At 33.9% G+C, this 27248-nt stretch overlaps 3 protein-coding genes across 5 annotated transcripts in view; all 3 read left to right on the top strand.

Moving 5' to 3' along the window:
• Positions 1–1787: 1787 nt before the first annotated feature.
• LOC108978612 (probable trehalose-phosphate phosphatase C) lies at positions 1788–21946 on the top strand. Of its 2 annotated transcripts, none has more exons than XM_018948984.1 (5): positions 1788–1876; positions 16091–16218; positions 20867–21381; positions 21434–21540; positions 21606–21946. In XM_018948984.1, the coding sequence occupies exons 2-5, from the start codon at positions 16154–16156 to the stop codon at positions 21738–21740; spliced, it is 822 nt and encodes a 273-aa protein (XP_018804529.1). In that variant the 5' UTR covers positions 1788–1876; positions 16091–16153; the 3' UTR covers positions 21741–21946. The 2 variants fall into 2 exon arrangements, with proteins under 2 accessions (XP_018804529.1, XP_018804530.1); XM_018948985.1 differs by lacking the exon at positions 1788–1876 and adding an exon at positions 15917–15966.
• LOC108978611 (probable trehalose-phosphate phosphatase C) lies at positions 1789–13709 on the top strand. 2 transcript variants are annotated; one of them, XM_018948982.1, is made up of 5 exons: positions 1789–1876; positions 9448–9661; positions 12549–13063; positions 13165–13271; positions 13334–13709. In XM_018948982.1, coding segments are annotated over exons 1-5 (972 nt in total). In that variant the 5' UTR covers positions 1789–1875; the 3' UTR covers positions 13469–13709. The 2 variants fall into 2 exon arrangements, with proteins under 2 accessions (XP_018804527.1, XP_018804528.1); XM_018948983.1 differs by lacking the exon at positions 1789–1876 and adding an exon at positions 6767–6979 and having other exon boundaries at positions 13334–13706.
• Positions 21947–24729: 2783 nt separating the features above from the next.
• Positions 24730–27248, top strand: part of LOC108978621 (trehalose-phosphate phosphatase B) — a 13762-nt gene continuing 11243 nt past the window's right edge. Inside the window, exons 1-3 of the mRNA XM_018948998.1 lie at positions 24730–24995; positions 25081–25402; positions 25668–25854. Coding sequence (XP_018804543.1) covers positions 24931–24995; positions 25081–25402; positions 25668–25854 — 574 coding nt within the window. The 5' untranslated portion in view covers positions 24730–24930. The remainder of the gene's footprint in view (positions 24996–25080; positions 25403–25667; positions 25855–27248) is intronic.

The raw sequence follows: 27248 nt of genomic DNA, 5'->3' as shown, positions 1-27248 counted from the left end.
CGACAAACATGCAGGTATTGCAGCATGCACAAACATGCAAAATGYTAAAGTGATAATGTCGTTTACGGGCTTTTTAAACGTAGCCAGTTACTTACAACATGCACAAACATGCAAATTGGAGAAGAAGACAAAGCGACAATGTTGTGCACGGGCTCTCCTAATGTTGAATGAATATTAAAGTTAATATTTGTGTTTTTAKTAAAAACTAAATGATAATCCAAATTTGCTGCATTCAGCATATACTATAAAATTCAAAATTAAATGTGATTTGCTTAATGCTATGAAAAAATTGTGATATGTGAAAAATATRTGAATAATAAAAAATTGTGCAGTATCGTAATTTATATTGATAAAAAGAGCGTAATAATGTAATAAAAAAATGCAAATTCGAAGTCGAAATGAAAAATAAAATCAAAAGGATAAAAAATGTTGCAMTTTCTTCGTATACATACGTACATACTATATCAGAAAAAAAGTAAATAATAGTTAAAAAGTGCACTGCCGTATTTATATGGAAAAAAGAAAGAAATAAATAAATAAAATAGAAGTTGAAATTAAAAGTAAAATCAAAAGTAATCAAAAATAGTGCAGTGTCGTAATTAAGATGAAAAAAAGGGTAATAAAGAAATAAAATAGTGCAGTTTCTTCGTATAAATCAAAAAAGTTGTGAGTAATAAAATRAAAAATAGTGCCGCAATCTAAAAGAAAATGAAAGAAAAAAGTAATAATGTAAGAAAATAGAAACGTGTTCTAAAATGTGTAAAAGGTTAAGTGTTTAATTCCAAGTAAACAATAAAATAATATGCTCCAAAATATATTGAAACAAATTACTCAATCAAGCGGGTGAGTTTGTTTTCAACCTTTTTAACATCTTTTTATTTTAGCATATACATATTTATGAGTACATATCTCAAACGAAACATGAATTAAAATATTAACAGTTTATATTTATCTAGTGCCATGCCTGAATATTTATTTATATGAATATTATATACATTAAGCCATATTCCGAAATGCAGAGTTTGTTATGAAGTTAATAAGGGATAATCCTACTCTCCCTCGTTTTTTCCATAAAAATAGGGGTTTTAAGAATTTAATAGACTTGTATACTGTAACAAAATGCCGTTATTATTGGTTCGTTATTTTTTCAACCGTTTTACYTATTCCATTAAATCGATCGAAGCAGTATTATGGCTCTAAAACTTTTCTTTCTGTCTTTTAGTCACACTCAAACTTTTAATTTTTATAATAGTGCTTTCCAAACTGTTCTCATTATATTGTTGTTGAAATGGCTAGCAAGTAAAATATTTCCACAGTAAGCTTTAATAAACTTTTGAAAATTTTTTCTATTATTTACTACTATATGCACAATAACAATAATAATATATATACGCAGCGAAAATAAGCGAATAAAAGCTCTCAAACAGCTGTTTCGCAGAAAATTTCTCATCAAGTGAGCGCTCAAGTGGGCGAGTGTGTTGTGTTCTTAGCAAATTTTACGCAATCTACATTTATACGAAAATTATTAATATTATATGGAATATTAATTGTAATTCTAAGTGTACTTGTTTACAAGATAGTATTTGACCTTGTTTTTGGTTGAAAGGAAAATCAAGAATTTTTGAAATCTTTTGTTTTGCTTCCAAGAGAAAAAGTTTGTTTAAATTACATTTGTGACTTGTTGTTGTTGTAGTTAATATTATAATAATATTATTATTAGAAGTTTCGTTATGGCAATAATAAATCGTCATCAGCAGTGTTAGGCCGCATAACCGGCAAATACTCGTACTGGTAGCTGAATTTATCGCTAAGAAAATTGTATACTAAATAAAAACAACAACAGCAGTGATAAGTGGAAAACCAAACATCGTAATCAGTAAGTGAAATCTTGAATCTTTTCCGCAATTATTATGTATGCCTAATTTTAGATTTTTTAGTATTTAAGAAAAATATGTAAACTTCAAATGTGTGTAATGTATATGAGTGTATGTGCATATTAATGATACAATGTAATTGCAAAGGCAGGTTGTAATCACATGTCTCTCCAATTGCTTATTTATTACTGCTAAATATTGCTGACTATTTTTGCCCTAATCAAATTGAAGTGTATGTCCATTAAGTGATAAAGATGTCGAGAGGGTGTTTGACTTTGGATACTAGTGTCAGTTGACTAGACAGGCAGAAAAACAGGCAGCGAACAGCTGGTGTTCATGATGATCGTCAGCTGTTGATTTGCTGGAGCAAATGGAGTGGCAGCGTAGCATTTATTTGCTGCGTGCAATTGTTAGCCAAGGCAACTGTGCACATACGTACATACATGTGAATATATACAACTCAAACTTAGTAGCTTACCTACTTACTTACTTACATATGTGTATGTTATTGGTCACTGTGCCACTTCAAATTGTGGCCTTTGTTTCTAAATATAATTAAGTCAATTTGTTTTTCTTTTAGTATTTATTTACAAATTTATTCTTTACAGCGCGCTAAGCAAGAATTTCCGCATTTTTTTACACTGCTTTATTTTATATATAAACACTAACTATATACGTAATAATTCGCTTTAATCTCGATCACAATTTATTGATTTTMGTTTATCGCTGTGCAGCTACACACCTTTTCACAATTGCTTCACAATTCGCCAAGCGTTTGGCGTTCATTCCTTGGTCCGCGCTCACTTGGTACTTTTACTTATTTAGCTTGCTTCTGTCTTCCATTTAATTTGCTGGTTTTCATCAAAAAATTCTTCCACTTAATATAATGAAAGTTGTATTTATTTCATGTGTTAGTTGTTGGTATGCTATGTGCGCGTGTGCGTTTCCTCTAATTTGTTTCTGTTTTCCGCATCGTTTGAATCATTCAGTACGCAGAAAATAGTCTAGTCAATGCGAATTTATGTATTGCTTTATGTCTGTGCATATGTATSTATGTATGTATATGCGRCGCTTCAATAAATTAGTGAAATAAGATTTACAATATGAACGTGTGGAGAGATTGCTTATTTAAACATACACACCTTCTTATGTATGGAATGTGTGCAATCAAATAATATCATTTCCTTTGCCGAGTTGTTCGAAAAGTTTTTGAAACATTTTTAATGAAATATATATTTGAAATTTTTCAAGAATAGTCCACTTTAATCAACCGCTTTGCTTAAATGTCTGGTATAAAATCCGAAATCACAAAGGATTTGTTTATTTAGAGTCTTGACAATTATAATGGCGGAATCCGAACTCTGGAAAGAGCAAATTCCAATCATTCTAATATGAAATTATTTGAGTCCTCAACAGCATTTTCCGTTTTTTTTTATGTTTTTCTACATAATTCTAAATATATGTTTAATGTGTTATGTGACTTCAAGAAGCATATTTCGCAATAATCAAAACCTAATTACACAAGATTGCTTGCTAATTTGTTGGTCCATCAGGTTATCACACATTTAAAATAAAATATAATTCTTGACGTCACATCCATGGTGTATGGTACATAGTACATAGCTATCTAACAATAGCACGAGACTCGAGTATGACAGATAATGCTGCATACATTTTTTCGTGACTCTTTTCCTAGGCGATTTAATCAATTATTTGCGTGTAGTAAAAATAAATTTCATACATTTCGCAATAGAAAAAAAGTAGTATAATCGCTTCGGGAACCTGGGTTGTTCCCCATAGAATCCGGTACAGGATTGTAATTTAGTAGAGAAGTGCTCAGTTAGTAAGGTAATTTAGATTGAATCGCAGGAAGTTCGAGCACCCATGCCACGTCATGAAGTGGGTGTCCCGGTTGTTCGTCTAATATTGAGTCCAGAAGGGAACGTGTATTTCTAGTTGCAACCTGAGGGTTCGGAATAAATTTAACACCACACTTGTTATCTATAACGCCGAATAAAGTGTCACAATGACCTAACCCAACTTGTCTTCGGATCAGCGCAGTACAATTCCAAGGTTAATGCGTTATTAAGCATGCCAGACACAGTGCACGTGAAAGAAGGATGAACATCTATTTTTGACGGCGTCAATAATATTATCATAATACTGCCGTATTAAAATAAATACACAAACAAACCTACTGCAAATATTAGTCACAATTCGAACCTAAAAGACAAAGAAAGTTGCGGCGGCGGTGTAAATGGTGCAAACATCGAGCACTTTATGATCACGACACATTTGCATCGAATCTTACTTCGGACAACAATAAAGCATGCGGTCAAGTCATGATGGAAATAATTTTACCTGTTTATGGATGTCTGTGTGTATATACAAGTGGATGCAACAAAATACGGATATGAGGGATTTAATAGAATTTTAATGTTTGGATATTTACAGAAGGAATGAACTTTCAGAATTTTTGCTCATTTTTGATATTATTGTGTTTTCATTGAGTCTATTGAGTCTTAAAGTACTAACGAGTATAACTTGAGGGAAAATATTGAATACGAAAAATCTACATTGAGTTAAAATTATATCAGGGATTTAAAAAAAATTTCATTTATCAACGAAGGCACAGAAGAGGAAAAATATTATCACATTTTGTGTCAATGGGCACACATATCCAAAACAATGACAATTTGCTTTTAGTTAGTAAACAAAGAGCTCATTTTCAGTCAATAATAAATAAATTTTGAAAATAGCAATTCATGGCTAGATGAGTAATCAAACTAAATTTTAAGGACTTTGTATAATATTATATATCACAGAACCCATACTAAAAAATGTTTTTCGACCTAGTTTAAGCTCACAATAGCATTATCACTCAATGACTCTAGTTAGTCCTTAGTTCTTCCTCTTTTTTACTGGCTATTGGCGTAGAGGTTTATGCAGTTATAGCCGAGTTATCAACAGGGTATTCTTTCTTTTCACTGTTTTGGCGTTATTAGCAAGTGCAGCCAGGTCCTTCTCCACCTGATCTTTCCAACGATCTTTTCTGTTATACAGAAAATCTTAAAAATGGATCACTAGATCCTCATAGTTCAACGAAGTATGTATTTTCAGCTTTCCACAATTGTATTAAGGTAGTTCTTGTCAATCCCAGCCACTTCGCTAGGTTCGCCAAAGGTGTGCCTACTGAGATATTTCAGTCTCAATCTGGCAAAATCCGGATAATAGAGGAGRAAGTGACAAGATGATTCCACCTTGACCTCCTCCATACAGCTGTGTCAAATATTGTACGACAGAATATTTAGCAGCACCGCGTGTAAACCTATTGGACAGTGTCCAGTCAGAACACTTACAATTGCGACGAAATTATATTTGTTAAGAGCCAGTAGTCCAAAGAACCTTTTACGGTTCACTCTCGGCCTGAAGCATCTCACAGTCGCAAAAGTTCTGGTCGTTTATCAGAGTTTGCTGATCTCGTTTTACAAATAAAGATAGAACGCTAGAACAAAAGAATAAATCGAAAATCAAAGTCGCTTCCAATCGGATGAAAAGGAGAAGAAGTTGCTCTCCCTAACAAGAACTTCGGCTTTGAAGTTTTCGGTGATTCCGCTGTGGTCGGCCACCCATTCAAGTCTAATATGGAAGAAACTTGCAGTTATTTCTAATGAGGTCATGCACTTCTTAACTAGTTTTGTCACAGTCAGCGAGTTCAAAGTCAGCATAACCGCTCGACTTTCAGAGTGAATGCGCACTTCTCTGAAGGAAGTTGCACTTCGGAGCAGTATTTCTACTGCTACCTTATATGCAGCTATTTCCTCACTAAAGAAACTACAGTGGTCTGGTAGCCTCAAATTGGAGCTAATGGAGAGCTTCCGCTAGAAAATTCAACCACCTACTATCTCCCTTAATTGCGATACATTCGTGAAAAGTTCATTGCTCTCCTCTTCAATGGCTTCGCTCTGCTCACGGTCCCTCGTAGGTGTGTGAGCTGAGAAGGAACGGCCAGGCACAGGTTCTGCGATCTAGTGATCTAGATTGTAAGAAATTAAATCGAAGCGGTGGAGAATTTCAATGTGCTCTCAGACTTAGGCAAAGTCTAATGGCAGCTTTCGCATTACTACGTGTAGAATGGCATTTAGTGTCATTGTTGGTGTTGTTCTCAGTGCCCAATAGATGGTGATGAGTACCGCTCTTTGATCACGCTCAGCTGCTTAGCTACTGTGGGTTTTCCGAATGATCTCCACCAGGCAACGACCGCAGAATTATGGGGCTTGGTTGTTAGTATTATTATTTTCTTTAAGGCGTTTTCTAAATTTTTGCTTATCTTGTAGTTTTTATTTAATTTACATATTATTTGGAGAAAAATTATCCAAATTTCAATGTCATGTTCTTGTGTTTTCTGTAAAGAGGTTAATGCTACACACATTGGCCCAGTGCCAAAATATTGCAAACAAAAATGGAAAAAATACAAGTAAATCAAATACATATACATATGAATATATATCGTGTATATGTATGTTTTCATCAAAAATATATGGAAGTCCAAATACATAAATAAATAAAATGTAATTTACAGTTCAAGCGTTCTACTGTGTGCTTTGTGTGGATTTGATTTTTGTTTTTTTTTTGTTTTTTGTGCGGCATTCTCCTTTACGGATCTTGACTGATTTTGCAATAATTGTGTAATTGGTTCTTTGTTTATGCATACTTTTGCTCTTACAAGTTCCGGTAGCAGAGCGGGCATTGTGTAAAATGTATTACATAGACTTTTATAGGCTTACATGCATATGTGAATTTTTTTTTTTTCATATACGCATGTTTATTTGTTCTCAACCATATAAAATAAAAGTATGCGGCATCCATCTCGCATTAACGGTTCTCGCATTGAGCTGGGGACGTTCGCACGGTTTTTTTCCCGCAATTTGTAACTTCCAGCGGCTCAACTAAAAGTTTAAATTATTAATTTTTTTTTTTAGAGAAAGTAAAAAAAAATTTTTTTTAAATAAAATTTTGAATTAAATCAATAAATTAATAAAAATTAGAATAATAAAAAATTTAATTAAATTAAAAAACTGCGGGCTATAGTGAAATTCATCTTGGTGGGTTGCATATTTTTTCCACATATTTTATTTGTATCACATAATCCTTAATTTCGCTAAGCTTCAAATGTGTTAAATTATCTTATATTTACGGTTGCTGATAAATCCTGTGAATGAGAGTTATTTGCGAATGAAAGAAAAAAAGAGAAAAAATTCAGAATTTTCGGATCTTGCCTTTCAATATAATCATATTCGGGTTTTGTGTACTGAAAAGTGAAATAATCAAGTGGAATAGGATACAACTTTGCACGAATAATGCCTTTAGTGTGAGCCATCTTATGACCAAAAATTGTTCAAATCCAACAAAACCTGTACACCGAATATGACCCCAGTACCTATAGTTGACTTTTGATCGAAAATGTCGGTCAATGTGTGAGATACTTGAAATTCAGTGATAACTATTCTCTGACAATGTATGTCTGTATATCAAAAATGGGTTGAACCGCTCTAATACTTCCCATGTATCTAATAATAGGATGTCAAAAAAGTCTTGCGGTATTTTTATTGAATTTTCAATTGTTCACAAAATTTTTTTTAATGACTCATGCCCAGCTCTTGACCGAGCTACGGCTGCTAGTATGCCGGTCTGTTTCGACCAATTCAGCGATTTTATCGCAATTTTCGACGACAGGCCTTCCGGAGCGTGGCGCATCTTCGACCACCTCTACACCAGTACGAAAATGTTGAAACCATCATTGTGCGGTGGAAATGGAAACTGTATCGGGTTTATAAACTGCACAAATTTTATCGGCGGCTTGAGATGCATTTTTGCCTTTATCGTAGTAGTACTGTAAAATATGCCGTATTTTATCTTTATTTTGCTCCATGTTTGCGACGATATAACTCACGAACGACTGAAAAGAAACGACAATCAATCAAACGTGTGTTAGCGCGTGAAATGAGCTTTCCAAAAAGGTATAGCATGACGATGCGATGAATAAAACTAGAACTACGCGCTCTCAGCGCAAACTAGCGAAAATACCGCAATACTTTTTTGACAACCTAATATAAGATGTATCTAATATAAAGATTTTCGAACTTCCGGGTGACTTTGTACCGTATATATCGGTGAATATGTGAGTTATCTAAATGAAAATGAGAGAACATCTTTTACACATAACAGTGTTTTTAGTTTAATTGTTGAACCTTCTGAACAGAAATATCTGAGTTTTTGAAATTCTATACTACTTATTTGACATCAATTTCGCATTATTTAATAATTAATTGATTATAATCGCATATCCTAAATATTCCTAAAATNGAGTTTTTGAAATTCTATACTACTTATTTGACATCAATTTCGCATTATTTAATAATTAATTGATTATAATCGCATATCCTAAATATTCCTAAAATRCACGAAAAATATCAAGATTTTGCATTGCATTACTCAACCGGCACTCTGCAATTAGAGGACGCGTGTTCGCTGGCTATACGAGCATTTGATATGCAGTGGTCGTACATGGCGTATAATTGATATTTCATATAATCGCACCAAACGAGTGATTGAGTGAGTCAAACTGATAACATCTCTAGTTGAGCAGACTTCAAACATACACAGCTGCGTTATCTTGAGTGTCACAAYCGGTGACGATGCGGCGTTATTTTTGTTATTACCGCAGACAAATCTTTTCTGGAAATAGCTGCTAGCGTGCCACGCATAGTGGACTTCGTGCCAGCTGAATGTACACTCGTCTCAATATGACTCTTTAGGCATGAGCAATGAGTGGCTCTCAAAACGCTAAATGCTTTTGATAAATGGTCGTTGGCGGTCGTTTTTCTTGTACGTTTTGCTGTTAGAAGGGGATTCCTACCTTTTATTCTTATTTTTGGCAAAACAAAGAAAACTTTCAAAATTTAAGTGTAACTTAAAAATGAGTGGATTTTATATCATTCTGATTGTTCGTGTTATGTGTATGTGTTTGTATATATTTCTATTATTTTGCGGACTTCTCATCAATGATGAGTACAAACAACATGAGCACTTATTATTGGTGATGTTCTTGATGTTGTTGAGTGTGAGTGCAGAGCAAAATTGCTGCGTCGTTTCGAATTCACTCAGCATGTTTGTATATCAATAATTGTAAATATACATATTTGCATGCAAGTAGAGTAACGATCTGACTGCACAGTTCAGATTTAAAAGGCTCCGGCTAAGCAACACTAACTTCAGTACTAGTATTCACTTTCAATGCGAACGTTCAGTGAAATATAATATTTCCTGCAAAAATTCTAATATTTCTGTGCCTTTATTGTGATTAGTGTACCAAACATAATTAATAAACAAGATTGGCTAAAACGTCAGAAAAAAAAAAATTTAATAATATTTTGTTATTATTAATAAAAAAGTATTAAAAAAAAAAAATAACTGCTCGCGAAGAAATCACTAATAAGTTGTGCAAAAGCTAATTGATAAGAAATTACCAAATAATCAAAATTTTCCACTTCACTCAACGTGTGTGTTACAGTGCGTCTGCTAAGAATTTTACCACTGGTTTTGCTGGTATCACGGTCGCCAGCACGCGCTACAGCCACCAGCACTCTCGTGAAGCGTTCATACCTTACAACTAACGGTAATTTTGCAGCAGCAACAGGTAGTTGTAGTAGCAGCAAAAAAATGCCAGAGAAACGCGTAGCGCCAGTGATATCTTCTTTGGAGGATTTCGAACGCAAGTTACCAGGGTAAGTTTAAAAATATTTGTGTATAATTACATACATAAGTATGTGTTATACTATATTAATTTGGTTATTTAATTATTAGCGAGAATGGGCTTGAATTAATTTCTTACCTTTCTTAATCAATGAAAAAAACATCTTATAAATTTAAAATGTGAAAATATAATGCAATTTTTTAATCATCTATTGAATGGGTTTTGTAGACAATTAATAATTTTATACTCTAATCCATGGTTGTTGGTATTATTTGTATCAGATATACGGTGCTACATYTGTGAAATCCTCTTCTAGTATTTCAATACTTTTTTGAAACTTTTTAGCATCACAATAGACTCATATAAGAAAGCGTCAGCTGTTAAATAATATGATTTCTATGAAAATAAACTTAAACTCATTTTTACATGATTCTTTTATTTCCCTATGTGTTTACTTAGTTAAAAAGCGGAATTTTTTCAACAAATTTTCTCTTATATAAAATTAAATATTTTATTAAAATTTTTTGTAGTTACAAACTACACTATTTGCAAAGAAATTCTGAAATTTTTGGAAACATATATCTAAACTCAGCCATTGCGACGCCATTTATGGTGACCACTCGGAAAAAAGTTGCGACGTCGTTGGCAGGATAATTCCTTACAGGATAAAAAATATATTAATATATAAAATTTTACACAGATTCGTTTATTTACTGAACAAAAAGTACAACTTTAAAATTCAGCTTGGCCCAAAAAATCGGTCAATGTGCGTGATAYACAATTAATATTTAGACGGAATCCTTTTCTGACAATAGAATTTTTGTGCACATGAAATAGGTTGAATCAATATTTCCCTGAGACACTATATACATACCTAATATAAAGTTCTTCGAACTTCCCGGTGACTTTATACTGGATATATAGGCTAATTCTTGAGTTATCTCAATCCATCATTATAGAGCACGTTTTAATCATAACACTGTATTTTTGTGCCTAAAATAAATAARATTGGGCGAMAACTTGACCTAGCTCCCATATAACAAATATAAGGATTTCTGAACATCTGRTTGACCTTTCGGCTTCATATGATTGGTGATTGTATGTTAGGTCCTTTAATGAAACCGATAGAATATTTTTTAATATGTGGCATGAWAATAGTTAATAGATAAAAYCGAGGGCTGACGTTTTACAACTTAAGGTATTTTCCTTGCGTTGATTCGCAAGTTGAAAGAGTATAAAATGGTCGGTTCCACACGCATGGAAAAAATTCAATAAGTACACAGTCCTTTCTTACTTGTTTCCTTGTTGTTGTTGTGTTAGGATGATAGATAAATTGTAGATATGTATATCTTAATTGAACCCCAACCTTGACGAATAAGTGTTGTTTATCAACTGGGTCGGTCTTGACATTTCTTTATAAACTAAATAATAAATATTTACAATAAATATAAGAGAATATAAGCGAATATAAATATGCTATACCATATACATACATATGTATATATGTAAGTATATCCATATCCACATGTATGTGTAAGTATAGTACACACTCTTATGAGTGTCGAGCAGTTGTTTGATTTAAGAAAAATTATCTGGCCAATGTCCCAGTTTCATAAACAAAGGGTTCAAGTTGGCAAGTAAACAATAAATAAAAGAGAATGAGAAGCGAAARTCCAGAATAAGAAAAATAGGATAATATATATTTGTACGGTTTTTCATCCATTAAGTTACGTATAGACCAGTTTTGTTTTTTTGCGATATCAGATATAGTTCAGAAGTGCACAAGAGGTGCTCTATTGTTTTCCAGGTGTTCTGCTCTAGATATTTCTTGCTGTCTTCTCGTGCTGTTAGTCCCATCCTGCGTGTGTCTCCACCAGACAGTAGTCATTTAGTATTTCCCTCATGTTCCTACAGTCTCTTCTATCGAGTGCCAATAGGAATTTTGTGCAATTCCATACAACCGTTTTGCACATGCCTTTAGTAGTTTTACTCACAGGTAGTACGTGATTTTTTTCGCCATACTTCTGTCGAGATCGTCGTATAGACAATGCATGTGTTTCTCAATGTTGATCACGTTTTCGGATATTAGTCGTACACCTTTCTTGGCAATCTCGTCCACTATTTCATTGCCTTTGATGCCTTTGTGGCCTGGCACACAGTAGAAGTGAATTTGCTAACCCAACCTTTGCTATAGTGGTCCGATCTGAACATTTTCTTAGGAAATTATACCGCTGCGGTGGGCAAAACTACATGCTYAATTTCGTGCAGATATTTTGTCAACTAAAAAAGGTTTCCATACAAGGACTGGATTTTGATCGATTAGATGAGCAATATGCTATTGCGGTTGAATATCGGCGGTTCCGACAAATGAGCAGCTTTCTGAAGAAGACAAGACGTTTGAAGAATTTTAGATCGAAATCTCAAAAACCGAGGGACTCGTTCACGTATATACAGACAGACGCACATGTTCAAAYCGACTCAGCTCGTCTCAGTTCATTTCCATATACTATAGTATATCGTTTTATTCAGGCTGTTACAAACTTTGTGAAAAACTTTATCTACCTTGTTGAGGGTATACATATTTTAGGTTTTAACAAATTAAAATATTAACGTTCGGTGAGGTCTTACCTAAAGATTTTTTCGACAAAAAATGGCAAATATTGAGCTTGAGGGGGTGAAAATGCTAACTAAACACCGCTTAACGTAGAGTAATATGTTTTCTAATCAGATTTTTTTTTGAGAGAAGAAATAAAATATATGCATATATAATAATACTGGGTAGAAGATACAAGATAAGTGTACATTTATGCCACAGGAAGTGAAATTCGTTTTAAGCCCTTAAATTAACTCGCTAATGGTTATTACTCTATAACAGCCTTTAAAAGCTTTTTCCTTATCACTTAAATGCGTTCATGTAGTTACTTGAATAAGAAGACACCACTCGCCTTACTCTTGGATTACGATGGCACATTGGCCGCCATTGCTGACAATCCTAAGAACACCTATATGAATGTGGATGTGGAAAAGCTGTTGAATCAGTTAGCCGTACATCCACAAATCTTTTTGTCCATTATCTCTGGACGCGGACTACGTGATGTGCAGTCACGCATCGGTATCAAAGGGATCACCTATGCCGGCAATCACGGTTTGGAAATTGAAAGTGGCGATGGCACACGCCACGACTACCCGTTAGCCGCTGAGCTAAAAAATCATTACGCACCGATGGTGAAAGAACTAATCGATAATGTGCAAAAGAATGGCGCTTGGGTTGAGGATAAAACAGTATCATTGACCTATCACTATCGTGATGTACCTGCCGATGTATCTGAGCTACAAAAGAAATTGGCAATACGGATAATCGAATCGCATGGTTACCGTACAAGTCAAGCGCATGACGCGATTGAGGCAAAGCCGCCAGTGAATTGGCATAAAGGTGAGACAACAACATTTTATATTTAAGTGTTGGATAAAACTTAGTATTAATCACGAGTATTATATAACGGCTTAATATATTTAAATGCTTCATTAATTTAGGTAAAGCTTCACTACTCATATTGAAGGACCGTTTCGGCGATGATTGGGCCGACAAAATTAAAGTGATATTCGCCGGCGATGACAACACTGATGAGGATGCCATGCGGGTAATTATTAAAACTTACAGCTAAAAAGCAAGGTATTTGTATTAATTATCATTGAAATTTAGTTTCTGCAAGGTTCCAGCAAAACATTCCGCGTKGCTGCTGATCCCGAAATTCAGACCTACGCCGATTTTCGTTTACCGCAACAGGACCTTGTGGAAGACTTGCTGAAATGGATTAGAAAAACTTACTCCGATTAGTTGCTAGTTTTTTTTTTTGTGAAAGAAGTGTGGTATCGCTTCACTTACAGTAGTTTATTAGAAAATCTATTAATATTAAGATTGTAAGCTTATCAAAATTATGTTAGTAAATACATATCGTTAGTATATACATAGGTGCTATCTCGGTTACTTAGTTGTACACAAATTGATATTCTTGTTACACAGTAACAATATATACCATTGGTAATAAATTTAATAAAAAAATTTTGAAAATGTTTAAGTCATTTTATGTAAATTAATAATTAATTCAATTAGTAAATTTTGGTAAGTGGGAAGAAACTTTTTTGGAAGTTTGTTTATAAATAATGCTACCCGCATTACTAAACTAATGTTGCAAAAAACAAAAAAAAAAAAAATCATAAACTGTAGTCATGTCGCTCAAGTGTAATATTATTAGGTCTACAACTTTGCTTCTGCTGTTTTTCAATAAATGTCTCTAGGTTCAAGCACTAATCGATTAAAACATTTTATATCGATCTTGGACATTKGTGTCAACATTAACCCAGCAAAATATTTTTAGAGATCTGTTTGCMTTCCAAACTTATTCTAAATTGAAAATCTCACTTTTTGAGTCGAATTCTCGACAATTTCGGGGAATTTTGCTGTTTTTTTTTAATTCCAAGAAAAGTGCAGTGAGGATCCGTCCACGCTTTACTGAGGCTGACACATACATAGATAATACTATTACTCTACTATTACCATCTATTTCTATTAGGTATTAAAAAAATATAGAATTTTTGTAAAGCAACTTGTGCTAGTCTAATCTAGGAAGTCTTGGTTCGCACATTTAATTAATGTTTGTGCGACAATGGCATACAGTGAAGTTTAATTATACTTTCAAGTGAGCGATAGTTATGGATAGGAATACGTACTCCATTCCGATAATATTTTGGTAATTGGGTTTGAAAAACTGTTATTTTATATACCGTAAACAATTTTTTCTCTTTATGGCTTCGTTTCTGTAATTTCTACAAGGAAAAAATTTATTAACATATCTGTCTGCGAGATGGTTATTTTTCAGTACCGATAGTCATTGCTAACTAATACATAGTACATATGTATGTACAAATAACCATATAAGTTCTAGCTTCTATGCTGCCCCTTAACATCGACGGAGATGAATTCGCGCGATTGGATCAGCTATCAGTTACGTCTGTAGGCGTAAAAAAAGAAGAAAGAACCAAAATCAGAACCAAAMTCTGTGGGTGGACCCACAGACTAATCCCTGACATCCTTTCTTGGATAGATAGACAACATGAGGACCTAGACTTCTACCTAACCCACATACTGAGTGGACATGGATGCTTTAGAAGTTATCTGTTCCGATTCTGTCACGTCCGTAGTGTCTGTCGTGTACAAAAGGCACAGAAGACTCGAAGCAGGTAGTTTTTGGATGCCCTCATTTTTCAAATGGAAAAGCTCACTTGGCGGTAGTTTGTCGGAGGAAAATTTGAGAGCACTTATGTGTCAGTCCTCTGGTAAATGCAAAACTGTCAGATAAGCGTCAGTTGTAATTATGACAAAACTAAGCCATATACAGAATATTAGGCGTCAGTTAGTCCGTATGAGAGAGAGAGATGAGACTTAAAGTCTTTCTCTCTTCCATGAAGTAATACTTAAACTTATGGGATTAAAGTTTCGCACTCTGGCTTTCKTACCTTCCTCCTACTAMAAATATGAGCGGAGTTTAAATAAATTTAACATATTCTCTCTTGAACTGAAATTTTAGACACGTTAGAAAATTTAGACGTTCAGCTGTTCTTCTTTATTGTCATTCTGTACTCAACATTGTAGTGTAGTTATATTCGCCCAAGCGTTTTCACGTGCTGCTTCTTAGCATGAGGTYGGCATGGCGTATAATTGACGTAGCTTATAATATTATATATTGTCTGTGTGTTTTTTTTTTTGCGTGCAGCATCGCTGAGTTGAGTGATCAGTGTAATAAATTCTTAAATTGAGTGGACTTACAAGTGTCATGGCCTTGCGTTAGAGTTGCCAACCAGTKCGTTTTCGTTGCAAAAGCAACTTCCAATGTAGGCAATGTACTCAAATAGAAATTATATTATTAGTGTTGTTTTTGGCTACTAAATGTTTAATAATCTAATTATTATTGTTGTCTGTTGTGCTTCTGCTTTCTAGGCATGTGTGTATGTATATATGGGAGCGTGTTTGCTTTTGAATGCGATAACGGTGCGATGCCGATGATGACTCCGATTGTAATTCTGATTTTGTTTATTTTGTTGATGTTGATAAGTTCCGTTTAGGTACTCTTAAATATGTATATGCATATGCACAAATGAACAAATTTTTTATATATGTACATAGTATATATAATATATAATCAGCAAATAGTGAAACTTAATAGTTGCGATTTAAAGGCCACATTTTGAATCACGCGAGCTCAGTAGCTGATTGTATTTCGAAACACTCAGTTGTTAGAAAATTTGTTTGATTTTCGAAAATAAAAAATAAATAAAGTGTGTTTGTAAAAAATCTTAAAAAATACAAAAATTGCCTTAAATTCTCATTAACTTTAAATTAAAACTCAAAAATAATTGCAATTAATATAAATTCGCTCACGTGTGACCTTTATTCTTCAAGCACACCGGTGGCAGCTACTTTATAACGAATATCTGCAACATCAATAAACACGCCTTATACGAAATGCCTGAGAAACGTGTAGTGCCTGTGATTGGCTCTTTGGCTGACTTTGAAAGCAAATTACCTGGGTGAGTTGAGATTTTGTTTGAAGAAACTATCACATATGTAGGTATATGTACATACTTGTATATGTATGTACATACTATATATTTATACATACTATTGCACTTGTTCAATAACCAGCTTATTTGACTAACAACTGATAAAGCAAAGCTTAGTTGTTCATAGTTTTTTCTTCTAAAATGTTGATAGTACAAAGTCATTAAAATTTATAAAATTTCCTGTGCTCTGACAAACTAAAGTGGTTTTAAAAATCATGTTTGCCATAATACATAATTACTTTGAGATAAAATGGCTGATTAAACATCGAGTGAAATAACATAAACATATGTACATAGAATAGAATTTATTATCAAAAAAAAAAAAAAACGTAAACTTCAAGTTTAATGGGGAATGTTTATTATCATTCGAAAGAGCATTCTTGGGTATTTATTTTTTGAAGATCATCTCTTTCAAATATTGGCCGCAGATGGTCCTTCCGTTGAGTTCAATTTTCGATGATTCGTTGGAGCAGTCAATCGACCGGCTCAAAACGTGAAATTATCTGCTCACTGAAGTGTTTTTCATGGAATCAATTGATTGATGCGATGTGTGGGAATTGGCGCCGTGTGGTTGAAGCAAAATCTCGCCGAGATGACGAGTTTCAATTTCAAGTATCAAAGAGTCGGTTATCACGGCGCTATAACATCGCCCCCGGCATAATTTTTGAGATCTATAGATCGATGATTCCACCGGCGCACAAACCACACCAAACGGTTTTTTTTGGAAGAAATGGCTGCTCTTGAATCTCTTCAGGTTGCTCTTCGTCCCAAACGCCAGAAATGGGTCTCATCGCCGAAAAAAATTGGCTCGAAAACGTCGGATCTTCTTGGAACTATCCAAAAGTCCATAGAGCAATGCAATGACGCTTAAGAATTTCGAACGGGATCAATTCTTGCACAAACTGTATTTTGTATGATTTCAAAAGATCTTGATTTAAAATGCACTAAGTCGTTCCATACGTGCGTGTAGTTGCGCCGAATCGATTTTCCATGATTTTCGTCTRCACTCTCAGCTACCGTTATATATTCTTCACTGTCTGCTGCACAAGGTCTATTCGGTTGTCCAATAATGAATGCTGGGTCTCAAGATGGGTGATGGTGTTGTGAATATTTACACATTATTTACATTATTTACAGAACGTGAATATTCGTAATAAAGTTGAACTATTCGTAAACGTTGTTCAGGCGTAAGTAATACCATTATGAAATGCCAAACTGAACAAAAAATAAGATGATACATTGTGACGACTCAAGCGTGATCTGTCAAGAAAAAGCTATTGAAAAAAAGTACTTCTACTTGGATCAACCGTTGGAAATATTATGAATATTTGACAGTGTTTCAGTTAAAATGAATATTCCAAGTAGTGCATTAAATTTTCTAGATTTTTTTAAGTAGTCGAAAGCGGGATATGAGTTTTCTCAACTGATAATGAAAAAATAAAAAGCTATGAAGTGGAGGGCGCTCTTATTCCAAATAAGAGCTCGTACTTGGAGAGGTTCTAAAAGAGGTATCTAAGAACTTAAATTTTTACCCAAAATAATATGTACATACATATTACTATTTATATTTATTTCCCTTGTGTACGAGTATATGTTAGCATTTAGAAGTATGTAACTTGCAKTAACCTTTCTGATAGCGGCATAGATAATTTGTATGAAGTAATTATTTTGGAATATGAATTGATGTCTAGCATTTTTCCACGCTGTCTGCATGTTCAGTTGTTGTTTTTGTAATTAATATATTATATTACCTTGGCAAAACTATGTATTGTGCACAACAAGTGTTTATTTATGCAGCAATCAGACATACAATTTGTTTCTATATAAYTATATACATRTGTATGTATGCATAGAATAAGCCTGTACTTATTCACTCACCATATGAGTGATAAATGTTTCGGTTGAGAACTATTGCAGATGGACACAACTTACATCTACATGTATGTATGTATATTTACAGACATACATAAACACATACATTTATAGAATTTTTGCAGTGTAACAAATATGGAAAAGATAACAATAAGTGGTTATAAAAACATAAAAATAGTATAAAAATATATATCTATGGTGTATTTATATTAAAGGTTTGCTGCGATTAAATACTGTATGCAAAATATACTGTGAGAGACAAAACTGTTTACGAATATATCTTTTTGCGAATAGATTCGCGCAAACGACGCTTAACCCTCCAATAGTATTCATTGTCAACAGTTTGGCCGGTCGGAAGTAGTTCGGAGTGCACCACACCATGATAATGGAACAAACAGTCAACCTAACTTTGATCTTTGACCTGCTTTCGTGGTTTGACTACGGCTCATCTTTACCACTACATTCGGCCGATTGATCATCTGTTCTGTTTCCGGGTCGTAACTATAACAAAGACTCATCGTCAGTAACAATACAATTCATAACAACCTGGTAGTGGGTATGCATTGCTTTACAGACGTTAACCACTTAAATATATATTGCGCCGAATGGGTTTTCGTACGAAATATGAATTAAAAAGTCTTACAATTTTTGTTCACAGTAGTTTTTAATTAACTTTTTCGGTTCGAAAGCATATTAGTTTTTTCCTGAATAGTTTTGGCCTTTACTGTATAATTATATATAAACATATTATCACTTGCTTTGATTGCAAATAAATTAAATAGCAGACTCCAGCTGTTAAACAGTATTGTTGCACATTAGAGGCACTCTATGGATACGAGTATTTATCTGCATAAATATTCTGCTTGGTGCGGCATTTATAAATCTCCATGAAAATATATTTATATGTGCTGTGTAAATATCCGAGTCATGATGATAAAAGCGTGATCATACATTGCGGAAGAAATATTGACGCGTGCTTGGCGTCTGATTGAGCATTCGTAATAAGGTTTAGCATAATAATTCATAATAATATCGATAATATGTATTCTGTATATAACTCGGATTGATAATAATTGGATAATAATGATTGATTTCAAAAATGCGTTGACAATTTCTATTTTAATGATGTTACACCATTAAAATATAAGGAAAATGTGGATGAAAGCCATATTTTTACTTTCTTTAGTGGTTTAGATATATATTTAAAGGCTCAATTATTAAACTCGAATGCTAGTATCTGGATTTTGGAGGCTATTTTCGATAAACAAAAAAATTATATTTTACTTATGACTAAACTTCTCAAAAGAATTGATTACAGAGTTAGTTTTCTGATCTTCGTTTGTTTTGTATGTCTGTTATAACTACTGAATTATCTTTCCAAATGCCCRAAATATAAAGAAAACCTACGTAAATATCGTGTGAACGATTTAAGAATCATCTAAAATGAGTCGCATGCCCTTCACTATGTTCAGCTTAATTTTGAGACCAGTTTCTTTTTATTATCTCCCACAAATAAAAAGAAATGTGATTAGCATGAACATATTTGAATTTTTCTTAACTTTGCAATGAATTATCATTGCTTTTCACATGACTAAAATTGAGTGAATATGATATTCTTAGCTTATATTGGCCTCATGTAAGTTTGTTTTGCAGTAGATAGCAGAATTACGCTCAAAACGTGGATGTAGAAATAATTTCTTTATTATAATGTTCTAATCTATCCATACATACAGGGTTTGTCCGGAAAGTAATAGGATTGATTTCCACCGTGACTGTACTTTGAAGCGTGCGCGCACCGACTGGATTCGGTAGAGGACAGTTTCCTCCGAGCAGGAGAGTTTCTGTGAGTGATGCATGCCGAAAATGCAGCGTTCGTTAGAGCAGAGGTACGCGATTAAATTCTGTGGGAAACTCGGTAAATTTGAGACAGAGACGTTTGATATGATCAAGCAGGCTAACCCGGAGAAAATTCGATAATGTGTGAAAGTGACTAACAATTTTTGAATAACGTAATCACCGGTGACAAGTCATGGATCTTTGAGTATGATCCCCCGATAMAAAGAGGCAATCCTCCTATGAAAAGTAAGCATTTGAGACGACAAAGGTGGTCCAAGCAGTATGCATCTCGGCTCTCAAGCCTATTCCGGAGACTACCTTTCGTGACGGATTCAATACTCGGAAATCGCGCGGGCGCTACATCACGCAGAAGGAGCCTATTTTGAAAGTTTTTAAAGAATTGTAACGATTGGTTCAATACATTTTTCTATATCGACTCAGTCCKGTTACTTTCCGAACAAACCCTGTACGTACCATATCMTTAAATGTGAAGTTTAAAAGTATAMTTCTAATAAATCATTGAATATTTGTATTATATAAGCAAAAAGTGCACTGATTTCTTATCATAGTTCAGTTAGAATCGTTTTTCAGTTTCAAAGGACAGCACAGATGATGTCKCATAATAAATTAATACATTAATATGCCATTAAATAGATTTAAAAAMCYTTTTTTTTTTTTAAATATATAGTGTTTTTTGAGATGATGAGCACTCTTATCTTAACCTATTTGTGACATCATAACTTCATATATAGAGGTTATTAGAAGTGTCTAACACCACTAATTAGCTATATCATTCTGAATAGAAAAGATCATTAGTCATTTAATCAATGATTAAAAGTTCAACTTAACTAGTTGATATCAAACAAAAAAAAAATACAATAAATGTGTTTGCGAAATAATCCCACAGTTATCTGAACTCAAACGCCCCCATCGCCTTACTACTTGACTACGATGGCACTCTGGTGGCCCTCGCCAATAATCCGGCGAATACACTTCTCACTGCGAATATGAAGAAATTGCTTGACCAATTGGCCGTACATCCCAAGGTCTTCTTGGCGCTTATCTCCGGACGTGGACTGCGTGATGTGCAATCATGCTTGGGCATAAAAGGTATCACATACGCGGGCAATCACGGCTTGGAAATCGAGAGTGGCGATGGCACACGTCACGACCATGCRCTGCCAGCTGAACTCCGGACGCGCTACACAACTATCGTAAAAGAATTGACGGAAAAGCTGGAAAATAATGGTGCATGGGTTGAAGATAAGAMGGTATCACTTACCTTTCATTATCGCGATGTGCCCGCCGAGTTGGCCGAGCAATACAAACAAGCGGCTAAGGTGATAATTGAGTCGCATGGCTTCCGTGCAAATCAAGCGCATATGGCGGTCGAGGCGAAGCCGCCAGTCAACTGGAATAAAGGTGAGTGCGTATTATGTGATAAACAAATTGGCTAAATATTGATTTGTTTTAGGTGAAGCGGCATTGCTCATTTTGAAGAATCAATTCGGGGAGGATTGGGCTAAAAAAGTCAAAGTGATATTTGCCGGCGACGACACCACCGACGAGGACGCCATGCGGGTAATTAGCGATGCTTGATGTTAAAAAAAAGTAGTTAAATGGAAATATTATTTCTGTTTACACAGTTGTTGCAAGGCTTTGGCATATCTTTTCGTGTTTCAACCGATCCTAATATTGAGACCTATGCTGATTTTCGCTTATCAAGCCAAGGTGTGGTGGAGGATTTGTTGACGTGGATCAGCAGTACTTTTAATCAATAAGACATAAGATAAATACTAGTGTATTTATTACTGATTTATTGTATCTGTATACTTAGGAGGTCATAAAAGGGAGCATTTACAAAATTTTCAAATATTGTTGCATAAAATACGAGTATGTGTGTTTAAGGTAATTAGCGATAATTAGCTAAATTGAAAAATTAGTGTGCAAATAAATGTGAACTTTTGGCAACAATTTGTAAAATATAGTTGTTGGGGAAATAAATATTAGGGATACAATGCTTTGGGATTGATACTTGACCATTCTGCTACGAATGGCTTTAGGTCCAATAAGTGTAAAGAGGTTTGATGAGGTTCTCGCTTAAAATGTTTGCGTGAGTTGCTAGTTTGTGACTACTAAACGAATACAAGAAGCGACAGAAGTTTGTGAAATCCATTTCCAAAGCTACTGACATTTTCATCTCAACCTTTTGTTACATTGTGTGATCATCTAAGGGGCTAGACCAATCTAGATCTTTCTAAAATGAACTTTAACTAAATTTATTCCTGAAATAAGGTAAAAGGAATGCAATTTGTTTGCGTAAAGGTTTTATTGAGCATATTTTTAAGTGTATAAATTTATATCGATACAAAATGGCAGTTACTAGACCAATCTGCGGAATTACCTTCTTCCAGAGGGTCTTTATGGGCGACGTAAATACATAAGACTTGCTAATAAACTACATGCGCTTCTAACTTTATATAATATTTTTTAAACAAAAATGCAAAAAATTCGTGCAAACGAACTCAAATAGTATTCCTTGTTGATAGTTTGGTCTTGCGGAATTCGGAGTGCACCACCCCTCAATAGTAGAACTGTCAATATAACCTAATTTTTTACCTGCTTTCACGTGGCTTAACTTTGTCACGATTTCGGTCCATTGGTCTGTTTCCGGATTGGACATATATATCCAAGACTCATTGCCAATAATAATACGATTCATGACATCCATCGGAAAGCATTATTTCACAGGCTTAAACGCGAAGTTATTTTTCGAAAAAACTGAGTCTTTTTGGAACCAATCGTGCTTCTCAGGCACAAGTGATCTTTCGAAATGGTTTTCACTGTTCGTTTCGATGTTCCAACAATGCCATTAAGATCTCTCACTGTTAGTCGTCGATTCTAAATTTCTTTATCTTATTGTCATATTGATCATCAGTTGAATACCCATTCTGGACCTGGTTCGTCATCATCGCGCTCTCAGCCTTCTTTGAATAATTTGTATCCACCAAAAACACTTGTTCACAACAAACAATTATCATTAAACGCCTTTCCCAACGTTCTGAGCTTTTCGGTGCCAGAAATTTGATTCCGCACGAAAATTTAATGGATATTCTTTGTTGAATAATTTCACTCCGAATATCAAACTAAACTAAAAAAAAATATTTCGATGAACAGGTTTTCATGGGAAATTTATATTACAAAATCTTACTATTTTTGGCCCACGGATCACATCTGATCTGATATAAACCGTTTCTTCGGAGATTACACTGTTGTCTTCAGCATAAATCGTATATATTAATATGATATCTCGATGAAAAAGTGTTTCATACAAGCACCTGCTTCCGATCGTTCAATTCAACGACTTAGCATGTCACGCTGATTAATTATATACATATTGTAGTATATATACTTTGTGTTTTTGACATTCCCTTTTGGGTGTTACAAATATCCAAAAAGCAATCTTAATATACTTACATATATTGTTTAGGAAAGAATTATATTTACGTGTAATTTAAATTTTAAATCTTCAGAAAGCATGTGCTTTTATATCTGTATCTATTTCAGTAATATTAAAAACAATGTTTCAAAATGTATATTAATTTTCCAATACATATCTATGTATATTGTATTGATAGCATATACAAATTGCATACATAGTATATAATTTATGCTCTCTTTAAGAGCGAAATATTGCGAAAGCTTTTTGCTTAAAGAGCTTTTCAAACTCAAAAGAMGGCCTATAGGTAAAACTACTGATCTAAGTGGTGCTTTATACATGATTTTGTTGAATATGAGATGTGATAGAATCTTTTTATAAAACATTTCATGATKTTGAACGTTAAACAGGACCTGTTGTTATAAAGCACTTTCAAACTTACATGAATATAATTTCGAAAATCAGTGCTAACATGGCGGAATAAAATATTTTACTTTAGTTAACAGTATTTCTGGGGTCAAAGCACTTCCATATTCAGTCCACGTCCTGGGGATTATACGTAAGGAACATATTTGTGCTTAGTATACTCGTACCAGAAGAACATAAAAAACATAAGACGCGAAATAGTAGAAACAAAACAGAGATTGGTAAAATTAATTAAAGCAACTTCGGGGTCAGACAGGAAAGTCCAGCCGGCAAGAATTGSTATACCATGCTATAAATAATGGAATGTTCCTATTACTGTACTCAATGGTATAAATCAATAGTAGCATCGCGATGCCATCGTATTTGAAGTCATTGACCTCTTCACACTTCRAACTTCTTGTTTCCATCTTCACACTTCTCAGTATAATCTTGGAAAACTTAAAAAAAAATATTTTTTTCTCTTTCCTGCAGGCATTCATATGCCTCCAATACAATATGACTATAAAATGTCGCGTAAATATTTTTTCCTCCATGCACGCTCAGTGTGAAAATGGAAAAGTTGCTTGCCGACACCTTCYAAGTAAAAGCAAAGTAACCATGTATTTCGATTTTAAAATTAGTATCCATAATATTTTTGAGAGCATTAGATGATCTTCTCTCTCATGAGATCGTTCTCAAGATTTATGCACTCASAAATATTTCGATGTTAGCCGTCATTCGGCGTCATACGTGGCACTTTGTCCAACTGTTAGGCTAAAAGCATGTTCTCTTCCAACATATTCCTTCACATTYAGTAGATACATACATACATATGTACATATGTRCATACWCWGYCTTTACAGATTTCATCGATCTGCTCGTTAGAGTCGGCATCGCCTTTGACTTCGTTTGCTGCRCGTTCGTCTGCCACTTTTTTTCCGATTTTCTGGCCTGCCGAGATTTTTGAATTGTTCATATAGTGTCAGTGGTATTAAAACGGCCGGTGGGCATCCAGCGAAATTTTCCGCTTAACTTGACTAATAATTTCCGCTGCTTTCTTTAACGCGCTTCCTTAAAGTGTAGTTGTAGTTAAAAATATATCATATATTGAAAAATAAAATATAGAAATGGCTGAACAAAAGAAGGCTCCACTTCTCAGGAAAGAGGAAGATTACGTGAAAGCGTTGGATGGGTAAGTTTTTGCTTAACATCAACTACTTGCGTTYAAAAATTATGGAGAATTTATATAATTATTTTTTCACAAAATTTGTATGCAGTTTCTTCACAAAAGAGGACCAGGTTGCGTTGCTGCTCGATTACGATGGCACATTGGCTCCCCTTAGCGAAGAGCTCTCAGCCATGCCAAAGGATACTGAGATAAATATCAAGAAATTAGCKGCTAACGACAAAATCTTCATGGTTGTTTTCTCGGGCCGTGATTTGGCTGAAATTAAGAACCACTTAAAATTCCCCAATGTTACTTATGCAGGCAATCACGGTTTGGAAGTTGAGTACCCATCGGGCAAGAAATTCAAGATTGAAATGCCAGAAGAACTCTTGAAGAAACATCAGGAACTCGTCAACGAACTTAAAGAAAAGGTAATTTATGAGTGGTGGTTGTTGTGAAAAGAGTGAGGGGCATTAAAGAATATGTAATATAATATAATATAATATAATAGGTAGGATAAAAAATGGATGAAAATCTGAAAAGTATTTGTATATAAATATTTGATATTTGCAAATTTTGAATTAGAAAAATTTAGCATATAAAAGTCTTAATAATATCATAGTCTAAAGTATTAGTTCTACATATTTAGATATATTCGTAATAATACTAAATTTCTTAAAAAATTTTCTCCCACAGGTGGTTTTGCACGGCGCCTGGGTTGAGGACAAGAAAATCTCCGTTACATATCACTACAAGGGTGTCAATGACAAACTGAAGACCAAATTGATCGAAACTGCCAAGGGTCTGATTCAAGGACATGGCTTCCAGYTGATCGAAACTCCATACGCTTTGGAGGGCAAACCACGCGTCAACTGGGACAAAGGTAAGTTGAACAACATRAATAATTTTATTTTGCGGGGTTTAAACTAGTAGGGGGTTACTAAGGATTACAGATGTTTTTGAGTAGAAAAATTTTAGTTGAAACTCTGTTGGAAACACGAATTTGTGTAGCTTTGTTGGTTCAGAGTTTTCGTTTGGAAAATTACAAATTTTGAATGGGCCATTAGTTTCAAGCGAGATTTCAGAATGAATTGATTATTTTAATAACCGGCGATTAGTTTTTGGGCCAGATTTTAGAAGAACCTCTACTCTTTTAATTACCGACGGTTAGTTTTGAGCAAGATTTTTGAAGAAATTCTACTATTTTAAAGAATTTACAATAAAATGGTGCGATAGGTACTCTAAAATASTAGAAAAAAAGTAACTGGTAAGAAAAAGTAGTTAAAAGTAGTGGTTARTATTTGGTTATAACTAACAATTTTAATATAACCAATACTTATGTGTATGACTTTCAAACCTTTTAAACATATTACATATTCTTAACATTTTATTTAACTGTTCCCAAATATTTATTATTATTGTCTTCCTGCTTCATAAAAAGTTGTTTTTAAGACCCCTAACTGGTAGCTATGGGTTAAATTTCTGGTTAAATATCTTAGCACTAACTTGTAATTAATGGTTAAATTTGTGGATATAAAAAATTTTATTTTCTTTATTAATTTTAAAGCTTCTGAATCATCGTCTACTAAAATATCAAAAATTATATCAGGAAATAAATCATATGCTTTAGCACTAAAATTAGATTCTTCAAAAGCAATTACCCATATACCTACACACCCAATTTCGCTTCGAATCAAAAGACTAATTGTTTCGTATTTGTTAATTAAAAATCATTACTAAGCAGCTATTTTCGACATTTAAATACCTATGRATTTAGTGTTAATGCCGCAGAGTAGAAGAAAAATTGAGAAAAAATACAAAGATTTTGAAGAATTTAGTTCAATTCTAAAACAGTTGCCATAAATTGTCACGGCACATAAATAAGCAATCGGTTATGTGGGTAGCATAGCACCGCTGCTTAGAAATGTTATTTTTCATGTTTTCTTTATTGTTTTGTTTTTGCTATTTTATAATAACTTTGTTTTTACATTGTATTTTTGCGCGGCTCTTGTTGACCTCATTGGCCGTCCAACAAATCAATCAGCGTTTCAAAATAATTTTGAAATTTTTTTTCGACGCTCAAGTTTGGCGCTGAAGCGAGCACCTGTTTCAAGCAATTAAAATTTTATTTTAATATGATTTATTTAATTCACAACACAGCATAAGCGAAGAAAAGTAAAAGTTTACAAAAGTGCATAAATAAAAATAAATTCAATTTAAATACATGAAATTGAAAAATAAGCGTATAAAGTGTATATGTTTATGCATATATATATA

This window comes from Bactrocera latifrons, unplaced genomic scaffold (genome assembly GCF_001853355.1).
Source record: "Bactrocera latifrons isolate USDA-ARS-PBARC rearing strain unplaced genomic scaffold, ASM185335v1 scaffold_124, whole genome shotgun sequence".
NCBI lineage: Eukaryota > Metazoa > Arthropoda > Insecta > Diptera > Tephritidae > Bactrocera > Bactrocera latifrons.
This window is presented reverse-complemented; position numbering and strand designations above follow the sequence as displayed.